The following is a 20,036-nucleotide window of genomic DNA, read 5'->3' as shown; positions in this document are numbered from 1 at the left end:
CGTAGGTAAGCCTTCTAAAGTGGCGTAGGTAAACCTTCTAAAGTGGCGTAGGTAAGCCTTCTAAAGTGGCGTAGGTAAGCCTTCTAAAGTGGGGTAGGTAAGCCTTCTAAAGTGGCGTAGGTAAGCCTTCTAAAGTGGCGTAGGTAAGCCTTCTAAAGTGGCGTAGGTAAGCCTTCTAAAGTGGCGTAGGTAAACCTTCTAAAGTGGCGTAGGTAAGCCTTCTAAAGTGGCGTAGGTAAGCCTTCTAAAGTGGCGTAGGTAAGCCTTCTAAAGTGGCGTAGGTAAGCCTTCTAAAGTGGCGTAGGTAAGCCTTCTAAAGTGGCGTAGGTAAGCCTTCTAAAGTGGCGTAGGTAAATCTTCTAAAGTGGCGTGGGTAAGCCTTCTAAAGTGGCGTGGGTAAGCCTTCTAAAGTGGCGTAGGTAAGCCTTCTAAAGTGGCGTAGGTAAGCCTTCTAAAGTGGCGTAGGTAAGCCTTCTAAAGTGGTGTAGGTAAGCCTTCTAAAGTGGCGTAGGTAAGCCTTCTAAAGTGGGGTAGGTAAGCCTTCTAAAGTGGCGTAGGTAAGCCTTCTAAAGTGGCGTAGGTAAGCCTTCTAAAGTGGCGTAGGTAAGCCTTCTAAAGTGGCGTAGGTAAACCTTCTAAAGTGGCCTAGGTAAGCCTTCTAAAGTGGCGTAGGTAAGCCTTCTAAAGTGGCGTAGGTAAGCCTTCTAAAGTGGCGTAGGTAAGCCTTCTAAAGTGGCGTAGGTAAGCCTTCTAAAGTGGCGTAGGTAAACCTTCTAAAGTGGCGTAGGTAAGCATTCTAAAGTGGCGTAGGTAAGCCTTCTACAGTGGGGTAGGTAAGCCTTCTAAAGTGGCGTAGGTAAGCCTTCTAAAGTGGCGTAGGTAAATCTTCTAAAGTGGCGTGGGTAAGCCTTCTAAAGTGGCGTGGGTAAGCCTTCTAAAGTGGCGTAGGTAAGCCTTCTAAAGTGGCGTAGGTAAGCCTTCTAAAGTGGCGTAGGTAAGCCTTCTAAAGTGGCGTAGGTAAGCCTTCTAAAGTGGCGTAGGTAAGCCTTCTAAAGTGGCGTAGGTAAGCCTTCTAAAGTGGGGTAGGTAAGCCTTCTAAAGTGGCATAGGTAAGCCTTCTAAAGTGGCGCAGGTAAGCCTTCTAAAGTGGCGCAGGTAAGCCTTCTAAAGTGGCGTAGGTAAGCCTTCTAAAGTGGCGTAGGTAAGCCTTCTAAAGTGGCGTAGGTAAGCCTTCTAAAGTGGCGTAGGTAAGCCTTCTAAAGTGGCGTAGGTAAGCCTTCTAAAGTGGCGTAGGTAAGCCTTCTAAAGTGGCGTAGGTAAGCCTTCTAAAGTGGCGTAGGTAAATCTTCTAAAGTGGCGTGGGTAAGCCTTCTAAAGTGGCGTGGGTAAGCCTTCTAAAGTGGCGTAGGTAAGCCTTCTAAAGTGGCGTAGGTAAGCCTTCTAAAGTGGCGTAGGTAAGCCTTCTAAAGTGGCGTAGGTAAGCCTTCTAAAGTGGCGTAGGTAAGCCTTCTAAAGTGGGGTAGGTAAGCCTTCTAAAGTGGCGTAGGTAAGCCTTCTAAAGTGGCGCAGGTAAGCCTTCTAAAGTGGCGCAGGTAAGCCTTCTAAAGTGGCGTAGGTAAGCCTTCTAAAGTGGCGTAGGTAAGCCTTCTAAAGTGGCGTAGGTAAGCCTTCTAAAGTGGGGTAGGTAAGCCTTCTAAAGTGGCGCAGGTAAGCCTTCTAAAGTGGCGTAGGTAAGCCTTCTAAAGTGACGTAGGTAAGCCTTCTAAAGTGGCGCAGGTAAGCCTTCTAAAGTGGCGTAGGTAAGCCTTCTAAAGTGGAGTAGGTAAGCCTTCTAAAGTGGCGTAGGTAAGCCTTCTAAAGTGGCGTAGGTAAGCCTTCTAAAGTGGCGTAGGTAAGCCTTCTAAAGTGGCGTAGGTAAGCCTTCTAAAGTGGCGTAGGTAAGCCTTCTAAAGTGGCGCAGGTAAGCCTTCTAAAGTGGCGCAGGTAAGCCTTCTAAAGTGGCGCAGGTAAGCCTTCTAAAGTGGCGTAGGTAAGCCTTCTAAAGTGGCGCAGGTAAGCCTTCTAAAGTGGCGCAGGTAAGCCTTCTAAAGTGGCGTAGGTAAGCCTTCTAAAGTGGCGCAGGTAAGCCTTCTAAAGTGGCGCAGGTAAGCCTTCTAAAGTGGCGCAGGTAAGCCTTCTAAAGTGGCGTAGGTAAGCCTTCTAAAGTGGCGTAGGTAAGCCTTCTAAAGTGGCGTAGGTAAGCCTTCTAAAGTGGCGTAGGTAAGCCTTCTAAAGTGGCGTAGGTAAGCCTTCTAAAGTGGCGCAGGTAAGCATCCATTCAATACACTTTAAAGCTTACGTATATGTTGCCTACTCCCCTTAATTGTACCTATTCAGCGAGCATTACCAGAGGGATTTCATCATTACTAAAATGGATCAGTAAGCTGCGGAGATTGAAAAAAAATTAAATCACTGTGACAGGCACACACGTACACACACACACACCCATTTTAACAGACAATATTAAATAGACACACCTTTGGCCAAGTGGACGCAATTTGCATGGGAATGAGTCAGACCCAGGCTTCAGTCACAGCATGGTGATGGAGCGTTGGGAATGATTAATCAGAGCAGCGACCTTGTAGAGGGTCACCTACAGCTCATTGCTTTATCCACCGTGTGTGTGTGTGTGTCATACATTGAGCAGCACTGGGCCGGCCCTGAACCTGATCTGGCTTTTGGGGATAGAGAGAGAAAAAAAGCCTTTGTTGTTTCAAACTAGACTGGATTTAGCAGGATGATGAACAAATGAAAGGCCATACTGTTCGCCAAATGTTTACATGCATTTGAGATAGCGTGAGGCTTGGAATATTCATTATCATAAACTGCCCTGTGGGGTTTTAGTTGGTATGAGTTTTATTCCTGACTGGTGGAACGATTCGGGATTCATTTTCATCCATTAGCCTGAAGTTTTATCCCACTACCCAGATGGAGAGAGCCTGGATAAAAGTCAAATAGTTTGATCCACAGTGACAGTAATAAAATATAGAACTCAGTGTGTAAAGCATATTAAATATATGTGGATAGTCTTTAAAAGGCATAACACTGTACTACCTAGATTTTCTAACATCAGGGGGGAGTTCATACTTTCATAAACGGTGACCTATGCCTGGGCTTGCTCCCAACATGACCCAGTAATGCCACAGCTCCTGCTCTGTTCTGACATGTCTCTGTGTATCTATCTGTGTTTTAAGCCTCCAGGCCCGTTGATGATGACCTGTGCCTCAGCCCGCCCCCCAACACCACCCAGCTGTGCCACATCCCCTGTCCCGTGGAGTGTGACCTGTCCTCCTGGAGTGCCTGGGGACCCTGCACCTTCGAGAACTGCCTGGACACAGCTGCCAAGAAAGGTGGGTGGAGCACAGCTCTAATGACAGTTATGCCTAGGCTTTGATCACATAGACGACCATCTTGAAATGATTGCATTGGAACACCACACACTGGGTGCAACATAGTAATAGCAATAGCTACACCTTTAGTAATGATGAATATGAACACATATTTATTTTGATTACTCCTGACTGATACAGCACCCAAGATGATATATCCCTGGTGTTGAGCACCTTTTTCATCTAGACTCAGATTCTAACCCGGTCGATCACATAGGTAGCCATCTTAAAAATGAAACAGGCATTGGTTACACTGTCAATAGCAGGTCTTACTTGTAATTTTGTCCTCAGTCTGTATCCATCCATCAGTCACTTCACCAGTAACAATAAAGTGATGACATGATTGGAGAGCTTAAGTTATGTTCAGTCTGGTACGTGTGAATGCAACACTACTCTAGAATCCATCTTTATTTGTGTTGCAATCAGATAATGTTGAGTTATAAAATGTATTGAGTCTCAATATTGATTTTCTTCATCCTCTTGGCAATCCTCTTGGCAAGCCGCTGGACACGACATAAATTGTAGATATAGTGTTGTTCAAAACGGTGGAATGTAGATAAAAAAAAACATTGTTGGCGAGAAAGCAATCACTGTTGCATTTTTCAAAAAGGTCTGTTGCAGTTGTATTATAAAAATATGTTTTTTAAACGTTTGAAACCTCACAGCTTCTATATAGACCACCTATGTACTGTATACACTATAAGCAATATGTTGATATTGACAGGAGGTAAAGAGAAGTCAGAGAAAGACAGATGTGGAGAGGGGATGCTATAGGGAGGGTGCAGGTGTCTCTACTCCCTTTTTGTTAGACAGCGGGAAGGGGGTGACAGTTGGTGCTATTCCATCAGTAGGGGCTGAAATGCTGGCTGACTCACACACACAGACAGACACAGACAGAGAGACAGACACAGACAAACAGAGAGACAGACACAGACAGACAGACAGACAGACAGAGAGACAGACACAGACAGACAGACAGACAGACACAGACAGAGAGACAGACACAGACAGACAGAGAGACAGACACAGACAGACAGAGAGACAGACACAGACAGACAGAGAGACAGACACAGACAGACAGAGAGACAGACACAGACAGACAGAGAGACAGACACAGACAGACAGAGAGACAGACACAGACAGACAGACACAGACAGAGAGACAGACACAGACAGACAGACAGACACAGACAGAGAGACAGACACAGACAGACAGAGAGACACAGACAGAGAGACAGAGAGACAGACACAGACAGACAGAGATACAGACACAGACAGACAGAGAGACAGACACAGACAGACAGAGAGACAGAGAGACAGACAGACAGAGAGACAGACAGAGAGACAGACACAGACAGACAGACAGACAGACATACAGACAGACAGACAGACAGACAGACAGACAGACAGACAGACAGACAGACAGACAGACAGACAGACAGACAGACAGACAGACAGACAGACAGACACAGACAGACAGACAGAGAGACACAGACAGAGAGACAGACACAGACAGACAGAGAGACACAGACAGAGAGACAGACACAGACAGACAGAGAGACAGACACAGACAGACAGAGAGACAGACACAGACAGACAGACAGACACAGACAGAGAGACAGACACAGACAGACAGAGAGACACAGACAGAGAGACAGACACAGACAGACAGAGAGACACAGACAGAGAGACAGACACAGACAGACAGAGAGACAGACACAGACAGACAGAGAGACAGACACAGAGAGACAGAGAGACACAGACAGAGAGACAGACACAGACAGACAGAGAGACACAGACAGAGAGACAGACACAGACAGACAGAGAGACAGACAGACAGACAGACAGACAGACAGACAGACAGACAGACAGACAGACAGACAGACAGACAGACAGACAGACAGACACAGACAGAGAGACAGACACAGACAGACAGAGAGACAGACACAGACAGACAGAGAGACAAACACAGACAGACAGACAGACAGACACAGACAGAGAGACAGACACAGACATACAGAGAGACACAGACAGAGAGACAGACACAGACAGACAGAGAGACACAGACAGAGAGACAGACACAGACAGACAGAGAGACAGACACAGACAGACAGAGAGACAGACACAGAGAGACAGAGAGACACAGACAGAGAGACAGACACAGACAGACAGAGAGACACAGACAGAGAGACAGACACAGACAGACAGAGAGACAGACACAGACAGACAGACAGACAGACAGACAGACAGACAGACAGACAGACAGACAGACAGACAGACAGACAGACAGACAGACAGACAGACAGACAGACAGACAGACAGACAGACAGACAGACAGACAGACAGACAGACAGACATGCTGGCTGGCTGGCTCAGACCTTAATTATCTCTGGTACAGGAACAGAACAGCAGCAGCAGTCTCTGAGCCCCAGTCCCTCCATCACCTCCACCATGGTGACTAATGCATATTGACTCTATCCTAATGAAGCATCTCAAATGGAAGGGACGCCTAGAAATTGTCTCCCATGTGTCTTAATGATGGATTCACTCTTACCTCACGTCTCTCTCTCGCTCTCGTTTCACTACACGCTCGTCTCGTGTCTCATGTCATACAGTACACACACAAACTTGGCTGGAGTGCGTGTCTGTGTCCGTGCACACTTGCGTGTGTTTGTACACCCTGGCTCTCATTAGTCGAGAGAAGCAGACTCAGGCGATTTTCAGGCACTTTTTTTTTTATCCCTGAGACAACGAGCTCCATGCAGCATCAACATGCCCTGATCTCCCAGGATTCATTCAATCAACGTGTGTCATTCTTTCTGTTGGCTGTCCAAATGGACTGTCTGCACACACACTGTGATTGTATCTATCAACCAGTATTTGATGGATTTTAGAAACATACTGCACAGTTAATGGGAGATGTGTTTTCAAAAAAGTGGCTGGTGTCTTAGATACGTTTGTCTCAGCCATGGCCTTTGAGATGTTGTGACGCAGCACTGTAATTATAGCCTACACTTTTTCCATCAGTATGTTTGTCTGTGCAAAGAGCCCTCAGGCTCTGACAAAGTGGAAAGGCCTCAGTCAATCTGTTCACCTTGTTGTCCTTTACTGTGGTTCGACCGACAGTGGTGATATTAGATCAAATCAATTTGATTTATATAGCCCTTCTTACATCAGCTGATATCTCAAAGGGCTGTACAGAAACCCTGCCTAAAACCCCAAACAGCAAGCAATGCAGGTGTACAAGCACGGTGGCTAGGAAAAACTCCCTAGAAAGGCCAAAACCTAGGAAGAAACTGAGAGCGGAACCAGGCTATGAGGGGTGGCCAGTCCTCTTCTGGCTGTGCCGGGTGGAGATTATAACAGAACATGGCCAAGATGTTCAAATGTTCATAAATGACCAGCATGATCAAATAATAATAATCACAGTAGTTGTCGAGGGTGCAGCAAGTCAGCACCTCAGGAGTAAATGTCAGTTGGCTTTTCATAGCCGATCATTAAGAGTATCTCTACCGCTCCTGCTGTCTTTAGAGAGTTGAAAACAGCAGGTCTGGGACAGGTAGCACGTCCGGTGAACAGGTCAGGGTTCCATAGCCGCAGGCAGAACAGTTGAAACTGGAGCAGCAGCACGGCCAGGTGGACTGGGGAAAGCAAGGAGTCATCATGCCAGGTAGTCCTGAGGCATGGTCCTAGGGCTCAGGTCCTCTGATAGAGAGAAAGAAAGAGAGAAAGAGAGAGAGAATTAGAGAGAGCATACTTAAATTCACACAGGAAACTGGATAAGACAGGAGAAGTACTCCAGATATCACAAACTGACCCTAGCCTCCTGACACATAAACTACTGCAGCATAAATACTGGAGGCTGAGACAGGAGGGGTCAGGAGACACTGTGGCCCCATCCGATGATACCCCCGGACAGGGCCAAACAGGAAGGATATAACCCCACCTACTTTGCTAAAGCACAGCCCCCACACCACTAGAGGGATATCTTCAACCACCAACTTACCATCCTGAGACAAGGCCATGTATAGCCCACAAAGGTCTCGGTACAACCCAAGAGGGGTGCCAACCCAGACAGGAAAATCAGTGACTCAACCCACTCAAGTGACGCACCCATCCTAGGGAAGGCATGAAAGAACACCAGTAAGCCATTGACTCAGCCCCTGTAATAGGGTTAGAGGCAGAGAATCCCAGTGGAGAGAGGAACCGGCCAGGCAGAGACAGCAAGGGCAGTTCGTTGCTCCAGAGCCTTTCCGTTGACCTTCCCACTCCTGGGCCAGACTACACTCAATCACATGACCCACTGAAGAGATGAGATAAAAGAAAACCTGGCAGGATCCCTACCCTAGCCATTCCCCCCTCTCTAACACCCCCACCCCCACCACTCTTCACCTTTCCTAAACTCTCCACCTTCTTTTCCCACTTTCCCCCACCTGTCCCTGTTAAACTCTCCACCTCAGCCCTGACACTTGACAACACACCTCCATCCTCCAGCCGACACTCCTAATTAAGTAGAGGGTTCAGGAAGGAATAGGAAAGAATCAGAAATAATCAGAAGAAAGAGAGAGTCAGCCATCGTCCTGCTGGCTCCCCCATGCTCTTTTCTTATCAGGTTGGAGCAGCAGTGGAGATTAGGCCCTGAGGCTGGGGGCAGGCTGACCTCAGGCTGGGCAGGCAGGGGTTAACATAATACAAAACACACACACATGTAGGTGCAGGCACGCACACACACCACGCACGCACGCACCACACACACACACACACACACACCTCCCGGCTCCCAGTCATCACCACTTCCATGTCCTTGATCAGAGACAAGGGAAAGCTCTCGGATTTGGAACAACAAAAACGATGAATGTATTAATGGATTTCTGCATACATTAGTACATGAGGCACTTTGGGTAAAAGCCTGGCTTAATGAGGAGATAATAATAATAGTCATTATGGGAAGCTGTTTCTCTAATGTCTGTCATTTTCTGGGGTTTAATGGTCTTGTTGTGTTAAATAAATAAACGCTATATTACGGTTATCATCAAAGCTAAGACACAATATGACTGTATCAGAGCAGAGGGCAGTTCATGTACCGAAGTTAGACATTAAGTTGTGACTCCATTAAAAACAAGTTTAGCTCCCCTGCTACCTTAGAGGGGGAGGTTGGTGATGAGGGAGGCCCTGAAAAGTGCTACCTTTGAGGAGGAGGTTGTTGATGAGGGAGGCCCTTAAAAGTGCTACCACAGAGGGGGAGGCTGGTGATTAGGGATGAAAAGTGCGACCACAGAGGAGGAGGTTGGTGATGAGGGATGCCCTGAAAAGTGCTACTACAAGGGGGAGGTTGGTGATGAGGGAGGCCCTGAATAGTGCTACCACAAAGAGGGAGGTTGGTGATGAGGGAGGCCCCGAAAAGCGCTACTACAGAGGGGGAGTTTGGTGATGGTAGAAGCAAATGGTAGAATAGTAGAATTCTACAGCTATGTATGGTTCCATGGCAGCACCAGTGTACCTATATTCCTGTCTTTTCCTACCAGGGTTCAAACTGAGGAAGAGGAGAGTCATCAATGAGCCGACAGGAGGAAGAGGAAGCTGCCCTCATCTGGTGGAGGCCATACCATGTGACGAACCCAGTTGCTATGATTGGTTGCTTGTGAAGCTGGAGAAGTGTATCCCAGACAACGAGAGAGAGTGCGGACCGGGCACCCAGATACCACAAGTACAGTGTGTCAACAGTGATGGTAAGGGGGGAGGGAGGGAGGGAGGGAGGGAGGGAGGGAGGGAGGGAGGGAGGGAGGGAGGGAGGGAGGGAGGGAGGGAGGGAGGGAGGGAGGGAGGGAGGGAGGGAGGGAGGGAGGGAGGGAGGGAGGGAAAATTCCAAGTCTTTATTATACTGTATGTTAATTACCATGTTGATTTTCATGGTGTGTTGAGTTGTGTTACAATATGTTTTGGGTAAATCGGAGCTCAGAGACCCATATTGTTTTATTAGCTTTATTGCCTTGAACTGTGCCTGCAGGTGCTCAGCCACAGCTGATTCCCTGTGTGTGTGTGTGTGTGTGTGTGTGTGTGTGTGTGTGTGTGTGTGTGTGTGTGTGTGTGTGTGTGTGTGTGTGTGTGTGTGTGTGTGTGTGTGTGTGTGTGTGTGTGTGTGTGTGTGTGTGTGTGTGTGTGTGTGTGTGTGTGTGTGTGTGTGTGTGTTTTGGCCTTGGACCGCAGCCCAACAGGGTAATTGCTGTTTCTGTAACGATCTTGTTCTGTGGATATTTATTTCTTTCTCCATTGTTTGTCTAGTCCTAAGATAGCACAGAGCTATGGAGGCTTGTGTGTATGTGCGTGTACTTGTGTGTGTGTGTGCCTGATATCCCATGGGGCCGAGTGGCCAGGCACGAGCCACTGCTGGTCGTAATTGTGCTGGCTGAGACACACGGAGAGCTGTGCTGGCACTGCCTGAGGAGGGACACACACGTGTGCGCACACACACACACACACACACACACACACACACACACACACACACACACACACACACACACACACACACACACACACACACACACACACACACACACACACACACACACACACACACACACACACACACACACACACACACACACAGGGCCAGAGCTAGATATACAGCACTTGCTAGTTCATGTTCTCTCCAAAATAAACTTGAATACAGTGTCAGAATTCAGTTAGCATGTGAGAGTAAATGAAACAATACCCATAGTGCTTGTTGCTTTTGGCAAGCATGGTGATATTGGCTTATTGTACTGCAGTGGTCCACCATCTGAAGACTGAAGAGAACAGCTTGATCTATTGAACAGTCTAACAGTCTAATAGGGTACACGTTGAAATCATTGTCTCAAATCATTATGCCAATCCAAGACACTAAAGTCATAGAGATGCAAAACTCCACAATCCCCTCGTCACACAGATTGCATTATTCTCCGAGTGTGTCTGGCACAGAGCAAACATTTGTTATGGCATGTGTAATAGGAAGCAGTGCACCTGGGAGGAGTGTAACTGATGCATTTTTAATGTGGTTTGGGAGGTGAGAGTTTTAGTCAGGGTAGATCGAAGGGTCCTTGTGTTTTAGAGACAGAGTTTAATCTCAATAATTGAATTCACCCTAATTTAATTAAGTTCAGAATAATGGAGAAAATAACCATAGCTGACTTGAGAATTTAACAATAAAAATGATTAGGAGTATGAGTTTTATTACTTCTAATTCAATATATCTGACATAGATAATCTTCTTTTAAGATGATTAAATAACCCAACAATAAATAAGAGACAAAAATGAGAGATGTCAATGGCCTGCCTTCACACTCCATTGTGTTGTCAGGGAAATGTGAAGAACTCACTTTTTTTATTAATGATTCAATTAGGGACTGTGCGTTGTAATTGTATTTTTCATCCTGGGAATTTTCAGTTCTCTTTCTTTCGACTTAGATTCACCGTATGAATATAGCAATTATCAGAAGATGTGGGAACCATAGCACACTGCCAGCTAATGAGCACCCTAGGGAGGGAGTGTGTCTGTCTGTCTCTCTGTGTGTGTGTGTGTGTGTGTGTGTGTGTGTGTGTGTGTGTGTGTGTGTGTGTGTGTGTGTGTGTGTGTGTGTGTGTGTGTGTGTGTGTGTGTGTGTGTGTGTGTGTGTGTGTGTGTGTGTGTGTGTGTGTGTGTGTGTGTGTGTGTGTGTGTGTGTGTGTGTGTGTGTGTGTGTGTTGATACTTCTCAACCAGTTCTCATAATATAACAATAATCAAGGTCCCATTCACATCAACTGGAGCCTCATGCTGCCTGCACTGTGCTGTTGCCGTGACGATGACAATGGTGAAAGCCATATTAACTACAAGTCTAATGGTCTCTTCTTTTCAGAGGAGGAGAATATCTATATTGTATATTGAAAGATTTAGGTACAAGATAAAAACTATTATGAGTGAGAAAGGGAGAACTTTTTACGTAAAGTAAAATTGATGAGATGAAACACTAAAACTAGTCTATCTCAACCACCACCGTCTCTGCTCACAACTCCCTCTTTCTCTCGTCACCTCCTCATCCTTTCATCCCTCCCTATCTCTCTCTTCTACTCACCACTCCATATTCCCTACTTTTCATCCCTCCCTATCTCTCTCTTCTACTCACCACTCCCTATTCCCTACTTTTCATCCCTTCCTACCTCCTTATTCTCTGCGCTTTCTATTTCCCTCCATCCCCGCTTTCATCCCTCCCTACAGACACGGTGTATTGTGTATATTGACCCATTTAGCTAGGTGGTGAGCAAGCCCAGCCCAGGTACACTTTCTGTCTACACCCTGATTGCATCATTCAAGGTCACCTCCCCATCCCTTCTCCCCAGTTATAGAAACAATATGGCTGCTGGCTGCAGTGAGCTTGTTCTAACAGCAGCACCCTGTTGAATTAGACTTAGTTACGGGTAAATTAGATTACCTGGCGCTACTCCACACAGTCAGTTCACATTTACCTTGCCTGCATTTCACATTAAGGTGTTTGTGTGTGTGTGTGCGTGCCTGCCTGCCTGCGTGCGTGTGCGTGTGTGTGTGTGTGTGTGCTGCGTGTGTGTGTGTTCCCCGCCCGGATGGAATGAGACAGGGTTGAATAGAGGATATGTCAAACGATGTCTGGTGCTTTTCCATTAAGACACAGTTCAGACCCAGCTAGAGGAGGAGGGGGAGGGGTTTATGATGTGAGGTGTGTACCTAGTTTAAAGGAGAATTGCTTCTTTGATCGGTTGGGTTGCTTGCAGAGCTGAGGACCGACAGCCGTAGCTGGTTGTTTCTCCTCTGTGGCTTTGCAGAATTGATTTCTAGACACATGCTGGACAGGGAAAGGGAGGATGAGGGGAGGAGGGGAATTTCTGAGAGGTGAAGGATGGTTAGGATTTTAATGCTAGAATCCTTAGTTGCTCCATCCATTTTTGGACTGTGTATTCAATAATTATGCATACCCATTGATTCTTGAAGAACACAACTTATTAATTCCTCATGAATTTAGTTCAAGTGTCGTGCCCCATCAGAATCCAAAATATAAGCTTGATTTACCCCATTGTGTATAAACAACGTAAATGAAAAGCAAACTCTGCAAATCCTCAAAACATTGTTCAAACTATAATTTTGATATCACGGACAGTCAGTTCTTGCATCCATAACTGTGTCTCTGAGTGTGCTTACATTTCTCCAGGCCCATCCCTCAGCTTTTTCCCAAAACAGGGGCGGGGTGTCTGCTTTCTTATTGTTTTAACTAAGGATTCTAGCTTTAAAGGTCCATGATTCAACACATTTGTGGTTCATTTTCATTGCAAATGACTTCTTGCAAGGCATGAATCTCTTCATTATTCAAGCCTTCCCGAGTAGAAATGTTTTCTTTTAACGTTCATACCATCTTGAGTGTCAATAGACATGTTTCCTCCCTTGGAGTACTAACGAAAGCAGCCAGACTGCAGTCAATGTTTTCACACAAAGATGTCACAAAAACACAGTCAGTCAGAAGCCATGAGAATAATCAGTATCATACAAACACTTTAATGATTTCCTTTCCCAATCTATCGCATGAAGACACACACACACACACACACACACACACACACACACACACACACACACACACACACACACACACACACACACACACACACACACACACACACACACACACACACACACACACACACACACACACACACACACACACACACACACACACACACACACACACACCCTTTTGACTGGACCCTATTGATCCTCTGTTGTCTGCTACTGATGAAAATGGATTTGTTTCTCCCAAAGAGCTCCAGACTTGTCATCAGACTGAATGCTCCTCTGGTTCCTCCCGTCACTATGGCATTTTTATCAGTGGTACAGATAGGAGGGAACCATGAAAGGGAGATGGGATGGCCTGGAATACAATGGAGTGTGAATAAGGGTTTCATTGATATGAAATCAGATATGTGATAGGAAGGGATAGGATAGAGTGAAGATAAGGCTAGGGTTGGAAGTTGTGGAAAAGGGGATGGGATGGGGTATAGAGATGGGATGGGGTATAGAGATTGGATGGGGTATAGAGATGGGATGGGGTATAGAGATGGGACGGAGTATAGAGATGGGACGGGGTATAGAGATGGGACGGGGTATAGAGATGGGACGGGGTATAGAGATGTGATGGGATATGATAATGAGATGGGGTATAGAAATGGAATGGGGTATAGGGATGGGATGGGGTATAGAGATGGGATGTGGTATAGAGATGGGACGGGGTATAGAGATGGGACGGGGTATAGAGATGTGATGGGATATGATAATGAGATGGGGTATAGAAATGGAATGGGGTATAGGGATGGGATGGGGTATAGAGATGGGATGGGGTATAGAGATGGGATGTGGTATAGAGATGGGATGTGGTATAGATATGGGATGTGGTATAGATATGGGATGTGGTATAGAGATGGGATGGGGTATAGAGATGGGATGTGGTATAGAGATGGGATGTGGTATAGAGATGGGATGTGGTATAGAGATGGGAATGGGTATAGATATGGGATGTGGTATAGATATGGGATGTGGTATAGAGATGGGATGTGGTATAGATATGGGATGGGGTATAGATATGGGATGGGGTATAGATACGGGATGTGGTATAGAGATGGGATGTGGTATAGAGATGGGATGTGGTATAGAGAAGGGATGTGGTATAGATATGGGATGTGGTATAGAGATGGGATGTGGTATAGAGAAGGGATGTAGTATAGATATGGGATGGGGTATAGAGATGGGATGTGGTATAGAGATGGGAATGGGTATAGATATGGGATGTGGTATAGAGATGGGATGTGGTATAGAGATGGGATGTGGTATAGAGAAGGGATGTGGTATAGAGATGGGATGTGGTATATAGAGATGGGATGTGGTATAGAGATGGGATGTGGTATAGAGAAGGGATGTGGTATAGATATGGGATGTGGTATAGAGATGGGATGTGGTATAGAGATGGGATGTGGTATAGAGATGGGATGTGGTATAGAGATGGGATGTGGTATAGAGAAGGGATGTGGTATAGATATGGGATGGGGTATAGAGATGGGATGTGGTATAGAGAAGGGATGTGGTATAGATATGGGATGGGGTATAGAGATGGGATGTGGTATAGAGATGGGAATGGGTATAGATATGGGATGTGGTATAGAGATGGGATGTGGTATAGAGATGGGATGTGGTATAGAGAAGGGATGTGGTATAGATATGGGATGTGGTATAGAGATGGGAATGGGTATAGAGATGGGATGGGGTATAGAGATGGGATGGGGTTTAGAGATGGGATGGGGTTTAGAGATGGGACGGGGTATAGAGATGTGATGGGATATGATGATGAGATGGGGTATAGAAATGGAATGGGGTATAGAGATAGAATGGGGTATAGAGATGGGATGTGGGGGGGTGGTTGAAGTGAGGTTTGTGGTGACATCCTGGCCCTCCCCTCCCCTCCTTGATAGAGGGATGGGATGCAATGAGGTGAGGAGAAGGGTGGGGTGTAGGGGTAGAAGGGTAGGGGTGGCGTCACACAGATTTAGATCGGTGCAGGACCCCAACAATATCTAATGTCTCAATGGAACCTTGAAAATACTTAATGTGTCTCTTTTAAGCCATTTAGCAGGGTCCTAAATCCATTTAGAGATGTTCCGGGGTCAGGCATCCTTATTCTTTACCTTCTCAACAATACACCTCACCTCTAAGACAACCCTCAGCTAAAAATAATTGGTCAATACATTTTTTTTATGCAAACATTATATGCACATTTAAGCTCAATCTTTGAAAAAAAGCATTTAACATTTTACTAATAAATTATTTGAAAATATCTGTTAACCGTCTGTCAAATCAAATGAAGTAATTCCACAAGGCTATGACTCTGGAATTGATGCCTGAAGAAAGCTAAATAAGTCTCTCCCACTCCCTCTCCCTCTCTCCATCTCTCCCTCTCCCTCTCCCTCTCTCCATCTCTCCCTCTCCCTCTCTCCCCCTCTCCATCTCTCCCTCTCCCTCTCTCCATCTCTCCCTCTCTCCATCTCTCCCTCTCCCTCTCTCCCCCTCTCCATCTCTCCCTCTCCCTCTCTCCTTCTCTCCCTCTCTCCCTCTCTCCATCTCTCCCTCTCCCTCTCTCCATCTCTCCCTCTCTCCATCTCTCCCTCTCCCACTTCCTCTATTTCTTAGCTGAGCTTAGTTCCGTTATGCTCTGCAGGAAACTCTTTCATTCGTGCTTGCAAACATCCAGGGGACCATACTACTTCCTGTGTGCACAGCTGTCTCATCACAATTTTTATGTATATGGCAAGCTACTGAACTTTATGCATTTACATGTTCGTCATTTAGCAGACGCTCCTATCCTGATTAGTGCATTCATCTTAAGATTCAGTAGCTAAGTGAAACAACAACACATCACAATCGTATCAAGGACATTTTCCCTCAACAAAGTATTTATCAGAGAACTCAGTGCTAGTGGGAAAAGGAATTCCACATGGGCTGTGCGTGCAGGGTACACTAAATTAGAAGGGTTGCAGACACAGGGAGGGGACAGGTATATAAAACACACAAATAGCTTCCAAAGCTACAAAAGAACAAAATGAGATCATCAGAAAATAACAATATATTCGCAGAACAACTCGGCAGAACCTCTCAGTTTTTGTGATAACACCGCCGAGTACAGCTGCCGTTGAAAGACACAGGGGGGACTGAAGTACTACCACTAAATGCCTAGTACAGGTAAAAGACATACCTCTCAGCACTGATTGTTGATGGTCTGGCAGAGGTGAAAGACACCTCCCAACACTGACTGCTGATGGCTTGGTAGAGGTGAAGAAAAACACCTCCTACAATACAACACACCCACAAATTGTTACACAAATGTGCATTATTAGACTGTTACACAAATGTGCATTATTTGTGAATGACACAAGTAATTTTTCCAACAATTGTTTACAGACAGATTATTTCACTTATAATTCACTGTATCACAATTCCAGTGGGTCAGAAGTTTACATTCGCTAAATTGACTGTGCCTTTAAACAGCTTAGAAAATTCCACAAAATTACATCATGGCTTTAGAAGCTTCTGATAGGCTAATTGACGTCATTTGAGTCAATTTGAGGTGTACCTGTGGATGTATTTCAAGACCTACCTTCAAACTCAGTGCCTCTTTGCTTGACATCATGGGAATATCGAAAGAAATCAGCCAAGACCTCAGAAATAAATTGTAGACCTCCACAAGTCTGGTTCATCCTTGGGAGTAATTTCAAAATGCTTGAAGGTACCACATTCAACTCTACAAACAATAGTACGCAAGTATAAACACCATGGGACCACACAGCCGTCATACTGCTCAGGAAGGAGATGCGTTCTGCCTCCTAGAGATGAACTTACTTTGGTGTGCGAAAAGTACAAATCAATCCCAGAACAACAGAAAAGGACCTTGTGAAAATGCTGGAGGAAACAGATACAGAAGTATCTATATACACAGTAAAAAGAGTCCTATATCAGCATAACCTGAAAGGCCGCTCAGCAAAGAAGAAGCCACTGCTCCAAAGCTGCCATAAAAAAGCCAGACTACGGTTTGCAACTGCACATGGGGACAAAAGTTTGTACTTTTTGGAGAAATGTCATCTGGTCTGATGAAACAAAAATAGAACTGCTTGGCCATAATGACCATTGTTATGTTTGGAAGGAAAAGGGGGAGGCTTGCAAGCCAAATAACACCATCCCAACCGTGAGGCTAGGGGGTGTCAGCATCATGCTGTGTGGGTGTTTTGCTGCAGGAGGGAATGGTGTGCTTCACAAAATAGATGGCATCATGAGGTAGGAAAATTATGTGGATATATTGAAGCAACATCTCAAGCCATCAGTCAGGAAGTTAAAGCTTGGTCGCAAATGCGTCTTCAAAATGAACAATGACCCCAACCATACTTCCAAAGTTGTGGCAAAATGGCTCAAGGACAACAAAGTCAAGGTATTGGAGTGGCCATCACAAAGCCCTGACCTCAATCCTATAGAAAATGTGTGGGCAAAACTGAAAAAGCGTGTGCGAGCAAGGAGGCCTACAAACCTGACTCAGTTACACCAGCTATGTCAAGAGGAATTGGACAAAATTCACCCAACTTATTGTGAGAAGCTTGTGGAAGGCTACCCATAATGTTTGCCCCAAGTTAAACAATTGAATAGCAATGCTACCAAATACTAATTGAGTGTTTGTAAACTTCTGACCCACTGGGAATGTGATGAAAGAAATAAAAGCTGAAAGAAATCATTCTCTACTATTATTCTGACATTTCACATTCTTAAAATAAAGTGGTGATCCTAACTGACCTAAGACAGGGAATTGTTACCAGGATTAAATGTCAGGAATCAGAAAAACTGAGTTTAAATATATTTGGCTAAAGGCCTTCGAATGTTTTGGTACCTACTGGAGAGCTCTTCCTTGTCGACACACATTCAGTATCGTTCACACCCTCTTAAGTTTTAGCCCCACCTATCTCTTTAAGGGTTGTTCCGAGCGTTCTGTCCTAACATCAGAAGTCAAGCACCCAAGCTAACTGGCTAACGTTGGCTAGCTTGCTAGCTACTTCCAGAGACGAATGATAGAACAGTTTGCTGACCATTTTACTTGCCTTAGCAGAGCTGGTTAGGCTGATTTTATGCTATCCAGACCGTTGGTGACTGCAACTCTGCTGCTTGCAACAATTTACGTTTTTTTTGCAAACGTTTACTGACATGTAAAGTCAGCTAGCGAGCCAGCCAGCTAATGTTAGCTAGCTAGCCAACAGTACACTTTGGCTTGAAGTAAAAATTACTTTGTGTCAAAATTTGAAACATGCAATATCTGAAAATGTAACTAGCTAGACTATCCTAACCGTGCTCTGAAATCAGAGTAGATAGCCAGAGCGAATTTACCAGCTACGTCTATCAACAGTTGTCGCATAGTGGAGTCTTTTGTTAAGACATGTAGCTAGCTAGTTAGCTAAACAATTAACCATAATTCCAACTCAACATGTTACTACCCTGCATGAAAATGCAGGTAGCTAAACAGCCAGGTTCAATGTTATCTAGCTAACATTAAGCTATAACTAGCAAAACAAATGGCTCTGAGATACACATAATAAGATCAAACACGTAACGTTAGCTACTGAGCCAGCCAGCTAACGTTAGCTAGCTAGCTAACAGTACATTTGAACTTGAAACAAAAATGACTTTTGTCATTGAAATATTTAATCAATAATATTTCTGAAATACCGGAGCCTGTGAGTTCAATAAGAAACAAAGTAATATAAGCCGAGCTGGTTTATATTTTATGTTTATGTTTTTATGTTATGTTAATGATTCATCCCCTCTGGCATATAGCCACTGTTATCGTTTTGCCTTACACAAATGTTGGTTTGGTTTCACATTAGGGCATAGAAACATTATGCCATAGCAATGGTACACAAATAAACAGACATGCCCACTCTCAAGATAGGTGCATGTCTATTGGTGTCTAATGACACACAAATAGAGTGCACTTATCCTGCTGACAACTACGAAATGTATAATGGGCACGCACATATGTAATATGTAACTTTTTCTGTGACTCATAAATTAATTCAGCAATTGTATTAGTATTGAAAGATGGTATACAAGTTTGTTATTAAGGCACATGAAAGTTCACATGTTCCAGAAGGCATTTCTGTCAAAAAATACAAGTTATGTTCAAATGGCTCCCCTATGAAGTAGTGACCCGTGACATATGCGCGACATATGACTAGTTTCCTGAAACAAGTGATGTAGGCATGAAACAACGACAGTCAAAAGTACTGGCCAATCAGACCGTTCAAACATCCATTATTAGGTAGGCTACTAGTGAAGAGATACTTAGGGGAAAGGTGGCACTGAAATTCAAGACATTAAGAACAGCTACTAATTGAATCCAAAAATATACTTGCTATGCTTGTTAAACACTACTAATCGTTCTGCCAGCTCCAATATTGTTATGTATTAAGCATATGCAGTATGTATGAGCAGTCTACACCGTGATACATTTGCACTGTAGATGGGAGGAATCTTAAAGTAGACATTAATAGAGGAAGTATTATGTTTGTGTTAAAAGCCAGTTAATAAAAATTGCTTGTATGTCACGTGTTTTGTTCATTCGTGAATCTTTAGAGGCTTTTTCAAGACATTTGGACAGAACATCATGGTCCAGTAATGTGGGTATGTGAGTTTGCGTGCGTGCGTGTGTGTGTGTGTGCGAGCATGTGGGGGACATTTGTCAAGGGCAGAATATTCCACCTACGTGAAGATGACAATGATTCAGTATCTGTTGTCTTAATGTCTATGTGACTTAACACGTTTGGAGATACACAAGGTTTTATCCAGCTTGCTTATGCATTACAGATGCAATCATTTGGATATGAGCACATTTTTCTTCCATGTACACTTTCAAAGTCATGAGTAAAAGATTAAACTAATGCCTCAATGCCTGAATTAGAATTTCAATGGTTATAAATATCCACTTTTATTCATAGGTTCTTGCTTTGAAAGAAGTTGCAATTCCCCAGACTTGTTCCCTCATGTCAAA

At 44.8% G+C, this 20,036-nt stretch overlaps 1 protein-coding gene across 1 annotated transcript in view; it reads left to right on the top strand.

Annotated features, from left to right (window-relative positions):
• Positions 1 to 20,036, top strand: part of LOC124012985 (thrombospondin type-1 domain-containing protein 7A-like) — a 183,358-nt gene that overhangs the window by 82,302 nt on the left and 81,020 nt on the right. The window contains exons 5-6 of the mRNA XM_046327086.1: positions 3,234 to 3,389; positions 8,953 to 9,156. Coding sequence (XP_046183042.1) covers positions 3,234 to 3,389; positions 8,953 to 9,156 — 360 coding nt within the window. The remainder of the gene's footprint in view (positions 1 to 3,233; positions 3,390 to 8,952; positions 9,157 to 20,036) is intronic.

Source organism: Oncorhynchus gorbuscha, linkage group LG24 (genome assembly GCF_021184085.1).
Source record: "Oncorhynchus gorbuscha isolate QuinsamMale2020 ecotype Even-year linkage group LG24, OgorEven_v1.0, whole genome shotgun sequence".
NCBI lineage: Eukaryota > Metazoa > Chordata > Actinopteri > Salmoniformes > Salmonidae > Oncorhynchus > Oncorhynchus gorbuscha.
Note: the sequence above shows the minus strand (reverse complement) of the source record. Positions and strands in the feature narration are given on the sequence as shown.